Raw genomic sequence first — 18,838 nt, 5'->3', positions numbered from 1 at the left:
AAAGCGAGTTTGTTTTGTCTTGGATGCGGTTGCAATTTGTCTGTCGAAAGTGCCGAGCGTAAATGTTAGTCGCTAATCTGTTGTTGTGGGAGTCATGGCGTCTTACAGTAAACTGTCAGATCTTTTCCCCATTCAGAGCCAGCTAGACTATGCTTTAGAGGACGCGACGACTCAAGAAGAGAAGGAAAACCTCGTACATCAGTATTTGCACAAAATAGACGAAAAAGACGATTTAATTATACCGGATTTTGAAGAAGGTAAGAGTGTAAATGAACTCAGTGGGTGAGAGAATGTATACAGTAGCCTATTGGTATCTCATGGGAGTGGCTTTGAAACTTCAGATCAATCATAAACTGATTCGTGGTTTAGATAAACGACTAACATTATGGAACGTGACAAGCCAATTACAAATTTCTGTCTGCCTGCTATTTACTGCTTTATAATGTTGTACTGAATCAACAGTGAGTGTTATGGAAGGTCGTGTGTGTGTGTGTGTGTGTGTGTGTGCATGTTTATGTGGTTTATGAGGACACAAATTTGTATAATGACATGGGTATGACAGAGGTATTACAATATGAAGGTGGTTTATGAGGACACTGCCTATGTCCCCAAAATTCAAAAGGCTTAAAAAACATACTAAATTGTGTTTTTTTTTTTAATCTAAAAATGCACAAAGTCTCCTGTGAGGGCTAAGTTTAGGTGTAGGGTTGGTGTAGGGCAATAGCACACACAGTTTGTTCAAAAAACCATTATAAAAACCATTACGCCTATGGAGAGTCCCCATAAACCACAAAAACCAACGTGTGTGTGTGTGTGTGTTCAGATTTGTATCTGCTTTGCCAATTTTTGATAAGGCACCACCACAAAAAATGCTGATTCATTTGCAGCAACATATTGTATATGCATCAACAGAATATATTTATTTGTTTTTCATTTAATGTAAATTTTCATTTTAAAAATATTAGTTAAACGCTAAATTCCATTGTTGTTTTGCAGGACTGGAATGGTTGAACACAGACGGCCCATTGTCACTCAGGAAGGAACTGTTGGGCAAAGTGGTGGTGCTTGACTTCTTCACCTACTGCTGCATAAACTGCATGCACCTACTTCCAGATCTACACCAGTTGGAGCAAAGTTACACCATAGAAGGTATGAGTGATACATGTTTAGACAGAGACTATTTGTGGACCAGTAAAAGTGTAAAATTATACCATTATTTATATATATATATATATATATATATATATATATATATATATATATATGGCATCTACCTTGCATCTTACATCTATCTTACAGTATGTAGTCACACTCAATAGGCAATCCAGATAAAAGTTTCTTGACTGTGTTGATTAGAACTTTAGAAATATCCTATAGTAAATCATTCCCAGGGTTCACTGGGGCAGAAGTGAGAGCCGTTTGAGCTTGATAACTTCTTCTGGTCCAGCAACACATTCTGATTATCTCTTAACTGTATTGGATAGGAGACTTTAAATATCCACAGAGACCATGTGGAGGGCAGAGAGTTTCACATAGATACACCATTATACTGGTCTGTGGCTTATTATAGCGACTCTGCATACAGTGTTATCAGCTCCAGCTGTCAGTAGCCCATCGGTGGCCACTTCTGTGGGATCATCCGGGGCAACTGGCCAGGCAGCCGTCAGCCTACTTGCTGGCATATCTTACACATACCTCATCTCTGGCACTTCTTTTGGTACATTCTGTTATCACTGTTCTGTTACAGAAGCAGAACATGCTTTCCCACCCCTCTTCCCGCTGGCTCATTAATTATTAGGGTTTACTGTTGATTATATCACAGAAGAGGCCTTTTATAATTACACAGAAACTGTTTTTACTCCTGCCATTCAAGTCACATGCTCTCTTGGTTCTGGGAGGTTATCATAGGAAAAACATTTGGTTAAAAAAAAAAAAAAAACTTCAGATTTGCTCTTGCCCAGCCAGTATTTTCAGTGGCACCACCACAAAAATGCAGATTTATTTTCTGCAACATAGTTCATGTGTGTCAAGAGAATATATTTATATTTTTCATTGAATTTAAAGTTTCTTTTGCTATTTTTTTTAGCTGGAAGGTAAATACAGTTTACATTTGTTGTAAACATTGTTCACTTGTTTGATGCTTCTAGCACTATATCACTACTTTTCACTAGCAAATATATTTTTAAAAAATCGTATTAATAAAGTAATTACATATTATTTTTTGTATTTTGTAAAAATCGTACAGACAACATAGCTCTAGTTTGATGGGGCAAGTGACAGTCTGAACTGAGCTCACTCATATTGAAACTGAAATCCTTGTTGCTGAGACCTGCATTATAGTTTACACTCATACTTCACTCTTATACACTCTCATTTAGTAGAAGTGCTGGTTCTACCATGCGTTTACTCCCCTGAGGGGAAATCAGCTGGGGAGACATGAGGAAAAGTACAGAAAAACATTGATCACATTTTGATTATGCCAGGTGTATTTCAAATGCATTTATAGGCAGAGGGGAAGCAGGCTAAAAGCATACTGAAATGGGACACTGGTCCCCTGTGCGTGTGCTTCTCATCTCCGCTGCTGAGCCTATGAATTTTAATCTTATGATGGACTTCTGAAACCTGGAATTTAAAAACCACCTTCCGTCTGCTTCAATCATCAGTGGCTGTGTCGCTTACCCCAGGGACATGTCCTAACATGGACATGGAGGAATGTCACTTCCAGTGACAAGGCGGAGAGGTTTTGCTGACATTTTTGTTAAATTAGACAAAGTCAAGCGGAGTGAACGCAGACTGTAGCACAGTGCAGGAGACTGGAACAAAAATAGAAACGCAGCACATTGGTTATAATGGGATGCCTGGGGGCTGCATGAGCTCTCAATCAGGCCCCCCGTGTTTTCCTTGATTGGTTTTGACAGTCTGCATGCAGTAGCCCATGTTAGGATGTGTACCTCTGGGATTCTTATTTCTTTAAAGCCTATATTTTCTATACTTGTTTTGTAGCATTTCGTTTTTTGTATATTTATTCTAATCAAGGATTCTTTCATGAAAAACAGTTGATTCAGTTAACTTTAACCAGTTTTCACACCCCTCTGACCCTTAAGGTCCATTTACAATGAAAATAACTATAAATATAACTAAATTTGCGTCCACACAAATGTAAGATAATGTTCTGTTTATTGTAAGCATATGCTGCAGTTGTCATCGGTTGCTTTTAAATGATGGAGAGCTTTATGTCAGGTGGATTCTCTTGGGCTGTCAAATGTTTGTATTGTTCATCAGCTGGAAACAATTCTGAAAGTGAATCCAACCAAATTGTTCCTCTTCGATGTGGGCTACCCTATTCTTATAGAATTAGAATAAATTGTGAACAGCCTTTACACCGTGTCCTATCCAGATGCTACATAAAGTGTAGCAATAAAATCTAATCAAATTTTTGTGACCTTGATAAGCAATGAGTGACAGGACATTGTCAATCGCTTAGTTTTCCATTTGAGGGTTGTGTTGGCCTACCCACTGTAAATCCCATTGGCCTAAAAATCCACTCAACATAACTGTATATTAAACATCATAGATTGATACGGCTAATTTTATGTTGTACCTCCTTCATTGTGGACAGACAAATTACTTATCAATGGAAATGTATCCAGTTCCATCTATTAGGACACAATGTTGAACAGCAGGTTTTTGCTACTTTACCTTTTAAGGCTTCTATATAAATGACCTGTGTTATGACTGGCTAACCTCTTTGCATGTCTACTCAGTAACAAAACCCCTCCTAAACTGTTTTGTCAATTTTAGATGGTTTGTGTTTAGAATCCGTTGGATGTTGGATTTTCACAATGTGATTGTTACAGTATGTCTAGTACATCGAAGTCTTTTATAGCAAGTAAAATGCTGTTTTTCATGTCATTTTTGTTCCCGATAGACTTTGTTGTTCTTTTATTGAACGTTTTTAAAAAGGAAGGAACTGTGACTCATGAAGAGTGAGGTTTAGTACTGTTGAAAACATTCAAGGCGCTGACACACAGACAAAAGATGGTTCTTTGGGATTTTCAGTATTCAAGGACTTGGATAAAGCATTTCAGAAGCATACACCAACGCAACATGCTTCCACGCATTGTTAGAGGAGATAGGAATGAACAGCTTTGTGTAACCTGAATAGATTTTCTTTGAATGAACAAAAAAAGCTTCCACGAAAACCAAAAAATAAATTAAAATAATTAAATTAAAGCCACTTTCCTTTTATCATTAGCTTTTGATTTAGGTTCAGACCTTGACTGATTATTTCATAAACGTTCTTTTATAAAGCACCTTTTAGAATAACTTTGAAACCTAAATGTACCGCAGGGCATTTTAATAAAAGTTCTACTAAGGCCAGCAGGGTTTGATGGGTAAAAACTTTCTTTTTCATCCCCATTACGGATGGTGATCAAAGAGAGTATCAAGTGCTAGCTGATAAATAGTCCTTTTATTTGTTTTTATTTTAATTTCTTCATTTCAGCTATAATTGGTCTTTCTAGTAATCTTAGTCTAAAAAAAAGTCTAAAACAGGATAAGATTATTTTAAGATTGTCAGGTGGTAGTGTATGTGCAACAAACAATTTGAGATGCAGATTAAAGCCTGGCTACTTGTTTTCCCGTCCCATACCTCCTCTTCAGTGTCAAATCCTCTATATATCTTGCATTTCTCTACTTTTTTCATCTTTCCAGATGGTCTGGTTGTCGTAGGTGTGCACTCGGCTAAATTCCCCAATGAGAAAGTCCTACAGAACGTACGCAGTGCAGTGTTGAGATATGACATCGCCCATCCCGTAGTGAACGACAGCGATGCCCGTCTGTGGCAGGAGCTGGAGGTGTCCTGCTGGCCCACGCTAGTGGCGCTGGGACCCAGGGGAAATCTGCTTTTCTCCCTGGTGGGTGAAGGCCATCGAGAACAACTCTTCCTTTTCACTGCTGCCGCCCTCAAGCACTACAGAGAACAAGGGCTGCTCAAGGGCCATGATGTGGGAATCAAACTGTATAGAGACTCCCTGCCCCCCACCATCCTCTCTTTCCCCGGGAAAATAGCCATGGACCCCAGCAGCAAGCAGTTGGCTGTTGCCGACACAGGACACCACAGGATACTGGTGGTCTCCAATACTGGGCAGCTGCTGCACTCAGTAGGGGGTAAGACCTGTTAATACACACTTTTTAAGTAGAGGGGATGCTGAATTTTACTATTGTTTTGTCTTTATTTAATTTTTTCTTAATATAATTTGACATGTTGAGATTGAATCTTCAATTAATTATTATTCAAATTTATGCACATATTACCATTCAAAGGTTTTGGGTCAGTAAGGTTTGTTAACATTCATTATTAAGCAAAGATTTATTATTAAACAAAGATGCATTAAATTAATCAAAAGTGACTAAATATTTTTTAATTGTTACAAAAATGTAAAATAAATAAATAGTATCATGGTTCCCACAAAATATTAAACAGCACAACAGTTTCAATATTTGCTAATAATAAGAAATGTTTCTTGAGCAATAAATCAGCACAATGATTTCTGAAGGATCATGTGACACTGAAGGCTGGAGTAATGGCTGCTGAAAATTCATCTTGATATATTTTAAAATAGAAAACTATTATTTTAAATTGCAGTAATATTGTTTTTAACGGTATTTTTAATCTAAAAAATGCAGCCATGGTAAGCATAAGATACTTAAATCATTAAAAATATATATTTATATGGTATTGTTATTGCTCTTTTAATGTATACATTTGATTTATTTGCACTATAAATTAATTTAGAAAAATTGTAATTTTATTTAATTAAGGTTACATTTATGTAATTTATTAATTACTAAACAAAACTGCAAGCATAAATACAGAAAATGTATATCTATTTTTATTTTTTTATGAAACCTAATTCTGAAAGCAAAACTATGCAAGAGTGCATTTCTTTGCTGGAAAAAAGCATGTTCTCTGTAGCTGTTTGGGTGTTACAACCTGAAATGAAGGGCAAATTGCATCCGTCCTTGAAATGCAGTTCTCTTCCCTTAAATGCAGAATGGTTCCAAAAAATTAGGGTTGGCAACTGCCCCATATTTTAAGTATAGAAAGGCTGCTAATTTTCTTTTTGGTGAATGTTTTGAGGCTATTTTAGTCTACTTTTAGACAAGTTTATCTTTGCCTTCATAGGTCCCTCAAGTGGGAGACGAGATGGAAATTTGTCTGAGGCGCAGTTCAGCTCCCCACAAGGGGTGTTCATAAAGGGAGACACGGTCTTTGTGGCTGACACTGAGAACCACCTTGTTAGAAAGGTAAATCAGCAGAATCAGGTCAAGCTTGTTCTCCTGCTGGCAAATCTAACCCAAATTCACTCTGATTGGTGCTTGAAAACCCGCTGTCTGTCCTCAATAGAATCTGATGGGGTTTTTTTTTCTTCTCAAGATCAACCTTTCAGAAGGAAAAGTTTCGACCTTAGCTGGCATTGGCGTTCAAGGCACAGATAAAGAAGGCGGAGCACCAGGACCACAACAGCCAATCAGCTCTCCTTGGGACGTTGCCCTTGGCAACGCAGGTACTTTTACTGGTCATCCTCCTCCAGTATACTCTGCTCCGTCTTTTTTTCTACCTTGGTCATAAAATTTAATATCTTGTGAATCTGCATTTCATTATTCTGCTGGGAGCGTTTTATAAATCCCTTTTTCTGGCTCTCACATCTTCTCTCTATCTGTCTTGTCCATCTTGGAATCTTTAATCAGGTTGTTCTCAGAAGTCTTCGCTTTGTAGATACCACACTCGCCTTTGATTTTCACAAGTGTGTACGGTGAGGGGTGCAAAAAGATCTTTGTTCTGCTAAAATGGCCTCTTGTTGTTTGGAAGCAGCCCTGGAGTAAATTGCACGGTCTGTCAGTTGCTAACCAGAGACACAGAGCTGAATGTTGTGGTGTTGCCTGAGTTAAACCCACAACGCCAAAGACAAAGAAGGTGATATGATCAGAACGCACTCATGTGGCTGTGGTTTCTGATAAATGGTGCCTCTAACAAACAGTTTTTTTGTTTCGCAGTAATATCTTTATACACCGCAGCCTTGGACAAGATGTCCCACAGGTCTAAGAAAATGTAATTTAACATGCTTCTAAATCATAATTAAAATTCCTACTTTATATTTTAAGGCATTATTAAATCAGTGTGCATTATTCAGTCATATTGTTCCATTAAACAGCTGAAGAAATTGACGTGGCCAGCATTAGTCAAGAGAGTGTTGTTTAAAGTGGTCTGGGTGTTGTGTGTCTGATTTACTCAGCGTGTGTTTGGAGCACATTCGATGATTGTCCCCGCTGTGCATTAGGTCTGTTCCCTGAAGAGTCGGTTGCTTTCTTGCAGGTTGTCCTATGAAGAAAATAAGATATCGCTGTTTCCTGTTCCTTTATGCAACTGCTGTTGTCCCTGATGCCGTTTTACTTTTCTTATTCCATTCAGTTTCCCTTTCTTTCCTTCTTCCTTTCCTTTTATTTTTCTTCCTTTCTTGTATCGTTTAATGCAACAGTCTTTTTGAATGTTTGATTGAAAGTGGTCATAAAATCAGAATTTTCTCTTCTGAAATAAAAAGCTTCCTCCAGTTCAAAAGACCGTTTATTAACTAAGCCACAGAAGCTGCTCGTTCATTTGATTTCTGAAGTCAGATAGTTGAATTAATTAACAGGTTGAATTAATTAATTAAGGTCATCTACACATTAACAATGCCTATTATATGTTCAGAAATGATAAAAAGGGTTAGGATGTATAAATTAAATTTCTTACTATTTTTGCAAGAATTGTTTTATACCATAGTGTTTATAGATAGGATAAGGAGGAATATATATATATATATATATATATATATATATATATATATATATATATATATATATATACCGTGCCCTCCAAAAGTATTGGAACAGTAAAGACAAGTCATATACAAATATGAATAAAAGATGAATATGAGACAAAACGACAGAATTACATTTTATTATTGGGTGATTCAACACATAGATGTTTTACCAGCTAAGAAGTTCAGCACTTTTAGAGTTTCATCCCTCTATCTGATGTGAGCATAAGTATTGGAACAGTTGCCTCACAGATCTTTCTAAGTGATCAGCTGTGTCCTGTTGCATTAAGTCTTCAGATATTAAAAGCAGGGAATGTGTCGTATCAGTTATATCCATTACTTCTGTATTCTGAATCTTGCATGACACACACAAACCAGGATGAAGATGAGGGAGCTAACTTTGAGAGAAAAGCAAGAAATATGGATGCTAAAAGAAAAGAGGAAGTCAGTTAGAGCTGTAGCAAAAACAAAGGGCCTGGAGAAATCAAGAGTTTGGAAACCACCAGTGACACCAGCAACCAACAACTACCTGATCGGCTGAGAAAACAACAGTAGTTGATGACAGACAAACCATAAAAGCTGTGAAAATGAACCCTAAAAGACGTGTCTGTAAAATCACCAACAACTTCCAGAAAGCTGGGGTGATGCTCTGACAATATACTGTCCTCAGGAGACTTTGACACAGAATTACAGATGCTACACAGTCTGCACAATTAATTTATTAATTTCTAATCGCGATTACGATTATGGATGCCACAGTTACATAATCGTTCAAAGCCACGATTAAAAAAATAAATAAACAATTAAAAATGCCCACTTGCATTATTCTGTGTGCTTAAGAGGTGTTTGCAGCTCGGGGTTTAACAAACTCAAACTGGATAAAAGACGTTTTGTCTAACTGATAGTCGTTGTCACTCTGTTGTGCATGATAGATATGTTAAACGCCAAACGTGTCAAAAGCAGAACAAAATAGCGCTACTCGTTTGAACTGCGCCACACTGACCTTTTATCCACTCGCCTCAAAAGAAAACACTAATTTTCCACCTTGAAGTTTAATTGTAATGTGGAAATCCTGCTGCATGTCTTTGTCATTTATCAGATTTAATCTACTTTGGCTCGTTTGCCTTCCATCCATCTCAGATCCCTTTGAAAACCTGTGTGAGGAGTTTTGCTTCTCTCCTTTCCAGAAATGGTCAGTGAAAAGAGGCAAATCTAAACCAATGGAAACATTAGAAAGTCAAACTAAATTTTATAAAATATATTTTAGGAACAAAAAAAATCACCATTATTTATTTGTTATTACATACTTATGAAATATTATAAACAATATACAAAAGTTAATACATATATTACATAATATTTAGATTAATTAATTAGTCCTGTAATCAACTTCAGGCTCCTTTACTACATATTTAGGGTGAAATATTGAGGTAAAAAACATTATTTTTACCCACAGACCAATAGTTGATAATAGTCTATATAGTATAATATAGAATTTTTGCTTTTTTTGTTGTAATGGGTCGCATTTGTGGGGCAGAAGGTAGTTCACCCAAAAATGAAAATGATTTTATTAATTACTCACCCTCATATCATTCCAAACCCCGTAAGACATGAGGGTGAGTAATTAATGACAGAATTTTCATTTTTGGGAGAACTATCCCTTTAAGTCAGACGCGTACATCAGATACCATATGTTACTTTATATGAACATAAGCAGTCTCATTTACAATGTGGAATGACCATGCATGCATTGATGAGATCTAGGAAAGTGATCATTATGCAGCCCGAAAGGATAAAATGTGATATGAAGGTTATGCAAATTTATTAATTTGTGTACGTGACTAAGCATTAGTTCTTATTTTTAGCAAGATAATCAACATCAATATGTTGTAAACACGTAAGCTGTTTACTATTTGATAGCGTGTGTTTGTGTTTATGCAGGTGGTGATATATTGTGGATAGCCATGGCAGGAACGCATCAGATCTGGGCTCTCTTCCTAGAGGATGGGAAGCTTCCCAAAGGGAGGTGAGCTCTTCTCCCTGTGTTCTCCTCATGTTAGTTCTGTACAGTCAAGGCAGCGTTCAAATAAAGAGGCCACGGGACTGCCCAAGTGATGTAATTTTCTGGGCAGCCACACAGTTCACTGTTGGCGGAAATCGTTCTGATCGTCCTGATACAAAATGAACACTTAACTTGGTGTGTTGTTCGCAAATGTAACATTTCTCTTGATGTTTTTAGAGCCATAGCAAGCACTGATAACAGCTTTAATATCTCAGATAAAGAACATGCGGGGGGGAAATACTTTATTAAATATAATAATCTCAAGACTTTCTGGCACCATGTGCCAGAGACTTTTTTTTTTTTTTGCTCTTACATGCTATTAGATCCTAATTGCAGTTATTTTGTCACAATTCCGGCTTTTGTTTTAGAGTCAGGCAAATTAAGAGCAGTAACTTTTCCATATAATCATTCTAATCAGACTTAACCGTCTTTATCTAATGCCTTTTCCAGCGACAGCAAAAAAGGAACATGTGTGCGCTTTGCGGGCAGTGGGAATGAGGAGAACAGAAATAATGCGTACCCTCATAAGGCAGGTCTGGCCCAGCCATCAGGCCTGGCTCTTGCCCCGACTGAGCCGTGGGAGTGTCTCTTTATTGCTGACAGTGAGAGCAGCACCATTCGTAGCCTTTCGCTGAAGGATGGAGCAGTCAAACATGTGGTTGGGGGAGAGAGAGACCCTCTGGTAAGCCCTACCTGCCATGTTTGCTGGTCTGAACAGTTTAACACAGGGGTCACCAAACTTGGTCCTGGAGGGCCGGTGTCCTGCAGAGTTTAGCTGCAGCCCTTATCAAACACACCTGGACCAGCTAAGCAAGGTTTTGCTAGGTTATCCACCTTATTCCTAAACTTGGGAAGTAAGCCTATGGGCGAGAGTCTTTTGAATTAGCTTTTATTTTTTTATTTTTTTATATAGTTTTTATTTTAATTGTAGGTTTTCTAGTGATTTTTTTAATATGCTTATGGCAGTGTTTTTAGAATAGAATTGTAGCTTTTGTAACTTTAGTTACAAAAGTTTGTAACTTTAACATATTTTATATCAATGAGCTGCCAAGGCAAAATTTCTTATTTTTATCTACTATTTCATTTTTAATATTTAGTTTTTTATTCTAATATTTATATTTTATTTTATCAGTCTTAGTTTTATTTCTGGTATAATTTTCATTAATATTATAAAAGTCACTTTTAACCCCCCAAAAAACAGCAACACTATGGGTGAAAAGCTCACTGTGTAGCACAAGTTTATAAAAGTTATCATTTTAAACAGGCTGTTTATAAGTAAATTAAAGCTTATAAACCTGTATAAAGAGTCTAATTTATATACAAGTTAAAAGTTTTTTATACATTATTAGCCGGGTTAATGCAATGAATTATAAGCCGGTCAGATACCAAGAAAGAAGTTTAAAGGTGTTAAAATTCTCTTCTTGGGAGGACTCTGCTCTTTGGTCAAGCAGACCTTTATTTCTTCTGATCAGTATCAGATCATTTCTCTCCCTACTGAGCACTTTGGCTTCCCTGCACATGCTTTATAAGGGAAGGAGTGTGTTGTTGCCCAGTTCACGTAAAAAAAAACATCACATGGAGAGATTTGAATTGTTATGGGGTCATAAATTATCACAGTTGATTACATGCCACATTTGCATGCAGTGTAAAGCAAAGTTTGTTTGGCACTACAAGATCCCAACGCTTACTATAATACAAGGAGACATTTAATAAATGAAGTCATGGAGCAATTTTTATCACTTAATGAACCTAGGCGTTTTGAATGAGAAACTATTTTTCTCCATTCCTTGGAGCATTCGAGACATTTTTCAGATCTGCTAGATTTGCTTTGAGTAGACTGTTTTCTTCTGGCAGAGAATGAGAATGGATTGGGTTTCACCATATTTGGTCACTGGGATTAATGAGCTTTTTTCTCTTCCCTTGTGATGTTCAGTGACTTATTTTTGTACATTAGACCACCGCAGCACTGTGATTGAATAAATATACAGAAAAGGCTCATTTATACATTCTCAAAACTAACGTTGTTCGTATGGGTAAGCGGTCAACAAATCATGCATGGACTTTAAAAAATTATGTTTTCTCTTCGCTTGAGCAGAACCTTTTTGCGTTTGGAGACGTTGATGGTAAAGGCATAGATGCAAAACTGCAGCATCCATTAGGAGTGTCCTGGGATGAGGGCAGCAGCTGCCTCTATGTAGCCGATTCTTACAATCACAAGGTCAGTCTTTCTGCACTAGACACAAACAATGCATATACATACATACATACATACATACATACATATATATATATATATCTAGGTCTAGTTATATAGTTGCATAAAAATATAAAAAAATAATTGCTGATTTCTTTTCATTTATAGGTTATAGCCTCCAGGATTTATTAGAATTCAGGATTTATTTGCAAAAATTAATCAAATTGTGGCCCCAGTATATATTTTGACACTGAAGCAGCATTAAAAAAAAAAACGTATTAGATAAAATCAGACTAAGGGTAATTTTGTTAGTTTTTTTTAAAGAAAGCTTAATACACTTTTTAAAGAAAACATTATTTTTGTGAGCATTAACCCTATTTTATTATTATTATTTAATATTTTTTTCAAATTCTCACACTTATTTACTGAATTTTCTTCCACCTCAGGCCATCAAAGATATATTTGAGTTTTTTCTTTTTCCATTACAACAGATTTGGAGAAATTTAGAATTACATCACTTGCTCACCAATGGATCATCTGCAGTGAATGGGTGCCGTCAGAATGAGACAATCTATAGTGCTGCTTTCTCCAGTAGAAAAGTTGTCTCGTCTGAATCATGAGAGAAATATGCACAGATGAAGCACCAAAAATGCTTCTAAACAAATATGTTGGTGGATTTTAAGGTGTAAGGATAACAGGGGATGTACTTTTTCACTGGAGGAAGCATTATTATGTAATATGGACTTTTTTGTATTTTATATTTTGGCCATAAGCGATAAGTATTACTTCACAAAATGTTAACTGATGGACTGTAGTTGTGTGGATCACTTGTGGACTATTGTGATGTATTTAATTAGCTGTTTGAACTCTCATTCTGATGGCACCTATTCACTGCAGAGGATCCTTTGGTGAGGAAGTGATATACTGTGATGCTAAATTTCTCAAAATCTTTTCCGATGAACAAGCTCTACATCTTGGATGGCCTGAGGGGGAATACATTTTAATTTTTTAGTCTCTATGTATTTTTGTGTCTATGTATTCATTTAACCACAAAAAGTGGTGCAAGTTTTTGAATTGCCAAGCACTATCAATGGTCAATGACTCCATGGTCCTGAAAGAGCTTCTTCTCTGTTGCAGATCAAAGTGGTGGATCCAAAGACTAAGCAGTGTAGGGTGCTTGCAGGCACAGGGAAGGCTGGGAACGGACTTGGCCCAAGCTTTCTGGAGTCCAGCTTCAACGAACCCGGAGGCCTGTGTCTGGGTGAAGGAGGAAAGCTGCTGTATGTGGCGGACACCAACAACCATTGCATCAAAGTCGTGGACCTGGAGACCAAAACGGTCTCTTTGGTGAGTCCCCATTTGTGGGTTGTCATTTATCAGTTATCATTCTTAACGATTGTCTTATTGTTTTCTCTCTCTTTTTGCACCAGTTTCCCATTGTAGTTCAGCAAGAGGTTGATTCTGTCCTCACAACCGCCACTAGCAGCACACCTGCGGTCAGAAAGCTTCCCAAGCTTCCCAAATCAGCCCCAGTCCTTACAATGCCATCAATCACAGTTTCTTCAGGGCAGTCAGTCACTCTTTTGCTGAAATTGGCACTACCGACTGGGACCAAGCTGACCGAAGAAGCCCCTAGTTTCTGGAGCTTATCTGCAGAAGGTACGAAATCAAATGTATCCAATAAGAGCATCTTCACTAGCTCTCAGTGCCAATTATGTAAAACGTGTTTATTTACATGCGGTTTTTCGCACCTTGTACACTATTTCTCTGGGGCTCCTCCTTGGGGTGAACTATAGTTTTCTGTTTGCTGGATTGCTGTGTTCACACATTTTCAGCAGGCTTCAGAGACCAGCTGGCCATACTGGGAGATGATCCAAGGATAAATAAACAATTCCTCTATGCATCCCAACACACGGTCAACCCTTCATTCTATCTTAGCCTTCCTATCTCGCTCTCTTTTTTTAGCATCATCATTTCTGCCTCACCCTCCGTCCGTCTGCTGCAACATTTGCCTTTCCTGTTGTCTTTTCTCTCAGTTCTTCTGCACAAAAACGTCAATCCCGCCCGAAAGCACGTCTTCCATGATTGATAATCAGCCCAGTCACCAGAGACGACTTCTGCTCATCACACTGATTGTTTGTCTATGCTCCGCACCAGAACATTTTACCATCCAATAAACAAGCACCTAATTAGTTTACGAAATTGGTCGTAGTTGAAGTGACAAAAAGTCCCGGGGGGCTACTCTACATAATTAGAACAAAGACACCCACTAGGACCAGAAAAGCCTGACCAGCTGTGGGCATTAAATTCTCAGAAACGGCAACTACTAGTTCTGTCTGACTTTGATTGATTGACTGTAATTGTGCACCAAATTACCATGAGTACTTGTTTGTGGGTGGCTTCGCGTGTGTAGTAGTTACTAGTGTAAATGATTTGTGTGTTATATGTAAATACAAGTGTGAGACTGAATTCCTGTATTTTGACCCCCTGGAAAATTATCATTATGTAAATGGTTATATCAGCAAGCAGGGTCAGAAATTAATGGAGACTTGGGGAAAGTGCCATCAAAAGAGACAAAAAAATATATTTTTTTTATGATTTTATATTCACTACCATTCAAAACTTTGTGGTCAGTAAGTTTTTGTCTTGATTTTTTTTTTTTTTTTTTGAAAAAAATTTAATTGTTCAGCAAGAATGCATTAAATTGATCAAAAAAGATTCTTATTGTTACAAAAGATTTCTATAACAGATAAATGTCTTACAGTTTCCACAAAAACATTTCAAACACTGATAATAATATGAAATGCTACTTGATCAGCAAATCATCATATTAGAATGAATTCTGAAGGATCATGCTGAATGTCTTCTGAATTAATTATATATTCTAAAATAGAAAACTCAAAATTTGTGAAAACATAAATTCTTGTAATATTGCTGTATTATTATTGTAATAATTTTTATGTTATTTAAATATAATGTATTTGATTTTATATTATTAATAGATGTAGGCTTATTTATCTAGTTGCATAAACAGATTTTATTTAACAAAAACAGCCTTTAGGTATTTAGAATTTATTTGCATATTTCTTCTTTTTTTGTGTGTGATATATTTATTAAAATATTCTGCATAATTTTATTAAACTGTAATGCAATTGCCCTAGTTAAGTATTTGTACATTTAATCAACATTTAAAAACTAATGTTATATGATTAGATAACAAAATATCAAACATGGTGTCTTGTCTTAGTAGCCTGCCCTTGATTCAAGGCCAGTGACACACCTGGTACACACTGCATTGCAGAACCATTAACAAAAGGCGTTTCCTTTCACTGCTAACGCACATGATTCCCTACTGAAATTGTGTTTGTATGCATACTGAAACTCCCCATCAACTCCCAGAGAAATATTTCATTGTGTTGGCAGATGTATTACACCCAAACACATGGTGCTTCAGGAACCAGTGCCTTCCAAACAAACATCAGCCAGAAATATCAAATGTTACAGGAATCGTCCATCGACCGCACACTAAGCCGTGTTGTTTTTCTCGGCAGGTAATGAGTGGTTACTGGAAGGTCGAGCTGTGACGGGGAGCATCAGTAATGTCTCTGAACCTATCTCGATCGTCTCATCCATCCCAGCGGCCCCTGCGTCCCCAGACCCCACACTGACGCTCGACGCCTGGGTCTACTGCTGCCTTTCTGAGGGCGGGGCTTGTATGATGAAGGCAGTGTCCTTTAAACAGCCTCTTCTGATTGGTTCCACATCCCAGGAAGGCTCTGTTGCTGTGACGCTTGAGCATGCCTTTTAAAATAAGTGTCCACCAAAGGATCTTGGAGCACATTTAAAGGGACACTTTACCAAAAATGAAAATTCTGTCATCGTTTACTCATCCTAATGTCATTCCAAAACTGCCTGAATTTCTCAGTGAAACACAGTTTTGGTTCATATTGACTTTGCAATGGAAGTCAGTGGGAATCAAAACTGTTTGGTTACCAACCTTATTGGGAATATTTTTCTCTATGTTCCTCAGAAGAAATAAAGTCATAGAGGTTTGAGGGTGAGTAAATGATGACAGAATTTTCATTTTTGGGTAATCCAAAAATGCTCATTTGCATTTACTCACCCTCATGTCGTTCCAAACTTGTATGACTTTCTTCTGTGAAACACAAAAAAAGTAGAACAATTACTTTTTTTCATACCGTTAATAAAAACTTTAGCGGGATTCATTGAGGTTGTTTTGTATAGAAACCTGTTTCTGCCATGATATAGAAAATAAAGGTAATTGTGACTCAAAATTAAGAATTTTTTTCTTACAATTCTGAGAAAAAGAATTCTGAAAACATTGGAATTGTGAGATACAAGCTCCGAATTCTGAATTTATTCTTGTAATTCCATGTTTATACCTCGCAATTACATTTTTTCTCACATCATGGAATAAAAAAGTTTATTGCAACTTTTTATCTTCCAGTTTTTAAACCTCAACTTTTTCTCACAAACTGTGTTTTTCTTGCAAATCTAAGGGAAAAAAGCCAGAATTCTGAGAAAAGTTCAAATTGTGAGATATAACTTCAGTTGCAAGGGGGGAAAGAAAGAATTGTAAAATTGTGAAAAAAATCACAATTACTTTTTTATTTTTGTGTCCTGCGGTGGAAACAAGCTAATTTTGGCCCCCATTCACTTTCATTATATGGAAAAAATATATATATATTTCCTCCTTTTGTGTTCATAGAAGAAAAACAGAACGACATGAGAGTGAGCAAATGATTTTTTTTAATAGGTGAACATCCTATTAACATTCAAATCACATCCTGCGGTTAACACATACTGTAGTAATCAGACACTTCACATGCTCGTCATCAGGCTAATCAGAAAGATTGCAAGTACTAATTGTAGAGACAGGATCTGACTGTTAAAGCTTGACAAATATTGAACAAAGTGCCTCATTCTCATCAGCAGTCATTTTTTGTGGTTCTGCTAGGGGTGTTTCACATGATTAAGCTTGTGTAATGCCTTTGACAAATAGCCTGATATCATTATCAGGCATCTTCATTCAGTCACTCATGCTCTCACACAATAATATTTGAAATAATGCAATGTAGTGTAAAAATGTAGCCAGTGTCAGCTGCTCTGACAGCCCTTCGTGGTTGGGTTGGCTGATATTATTATTATTTCTATTTACTGCACTTTTTTTTTTTTTTCTGAACCATATGATACCGTAAGCCAGTCTTGTAAATGAGCAGTCAGACTTGATGCTATTTAATTGGCATTATTTATTATTGTTTACCAGGCTTAAGTGCCTTTTCAATGAGCAATACACTTAATATGAATGAGTTATGTGTTGGAAATCAAGCGGTGACGTTCATTTCAGTGTTCAGTCTTATGTGGAATGGAATCATGAGCCATTTACATCTACATATTCATGTTTTCTGAAATAATAGCCTCTCAGTGCTGTTAAGCATTAACAATGGAACTACAATGTATTCCTGATAAATCATAGATCACGTGCTTGCAGATTATGCACTTCAGACTAGGTGATTCTTCTAGACACTGTGTAGAAATGGCCTCTAAAATTGTTCTGTTGCTGTTTTTGCTTGCTTTTCCTGTGGCAGTTCTAGCCCATGAACTATTTAATAAAAACAACATTTATCTCTCACTCTTTTGAGGGCAGCTCTTTTATACAGCCTCCAAATTCTGCACTTTAACAGATTCATTGGATGCAGTGGTCTAATAAAGTTTATTTTCCCAGCATTTATGTGTTCAGCGTTTTCATACCCTCTTCACTACACACAAGGACCAATGCACTCATTGTAAATGACAAAAGATCATCTGTTCCAGCAGAGATGCTTCATGGTGAGAAATGGGTTTTTTTTCAGGGATACGTTAGAATAGGTTTCATTTGTTAACAAAGCATTAGGTATCATGGACATTTACTGATCTAGGTTAATTTAGAAATATACCATTGGTCGTTATTAATTCATGTTTGTTCATAATACATTTACTCAAAGTAATTCATACAACTTTGAATTTGAAATACTGAAAATGTATTGTAAAAATGATATAAATGATTCATAAATTTAATGTTAAAGTCTCTCTCATGCTCACCAAGGCTGCGTTGATTTGACCACAAATACAGTAAAAACAGTATTATTGTGAAATATTATTCCAATTTAAAATAACTGTTTGAATTACATTATATTATTTTAAATAAAACCTGCTATGCTACACTTCTTTTTTTTTTTTACATTATAAATGTCTTTACTGTCTCTTTCAATAAATGTAATGCATTCATGCTGGGAAAAAAAAGTTTGAATTAATATTTTTTAAAAATCAAAAAGTTTTGATTTGTAGTGTACCTATTTAATTAACTAATGTTAATGATTGATTATCCTATTTATAAAGTTGTTATTACAGTGAAGCTACACACACACCAGATGACCATGTGCTCCACTCACTAAAGTGTTTGGCTGTCTAAAAAACTGGTATTGCCACCACGCTCCATTTCCTTGGCTTAATGTTCTCAGCAATTCCAAATAAAGCTGAGCTGTGAAAATATATGCTTTGTGCTGCTGAATGTGATCCTCATAATCTCTCAGCAAACACCGAATGCCATCAGAATGTTCATTTCCACTCACAAGAATCCCCCAGAGAAGCCACGGTGCCCATACAGCGCAACAGGCTAATATTTAACCAGAAAGCAAATTACCAATCAGAGCCCGAGTC

At 36.6% G+C, this 18,838-nt stretch overlaps 1 protein-coding gene across 1 annotated transcript; it reads left to right on the top strand.

Annotated features, from left to right (window-relative positions):
* The first annotated feature begins 67 nt into the window (after positions 1-67).
* On the top strand, positions 68-17,865 carry LOC306852132 (NHL repeat-containing protein 2-like). The gene is made up of 11 exons (XM_079388791.1): positions 68-257; positions 997-1,149; positions 4,714-5,169; positions 6,188-6,309; positions 6,440-6,569; positions 9,804-9,888; positions 10,375-10,606; positions 12,020-12,142; positions 13,256-13,465; positions 13,549-13,777; positions 15,670-17,865. The coding sequence occupies exons 1-11, from the start codon at positions 95-97 to the stop codon at positions 15,924-15,926; spliced, it is 2,160 nt and encodes a 719-aa protein (XP_079244917.1). The 5' UTR covers positions 68-94; the 3' UTR covers positions 15,927-17,865.
* Positions 17,866-18,838: the final 973 nt, after the last annotated feature.

The sequence above is a fragment of the Barbus barbus genome, assembly GCF_936440315.1.
Source record: "Barbus barbus genome assembly, chromosome: 32".
NCBI lineage: Eukaryota > Metazoa > Chordata > Actinopteri > Cypriniformes > Cyprinidae > Barbus > Barbus barbus.
The sequence above is the reverse complement of the archived record's forward strand: the minus strand, read 5'-3'. Positions and strand labels throughout refer to the sequence as shown.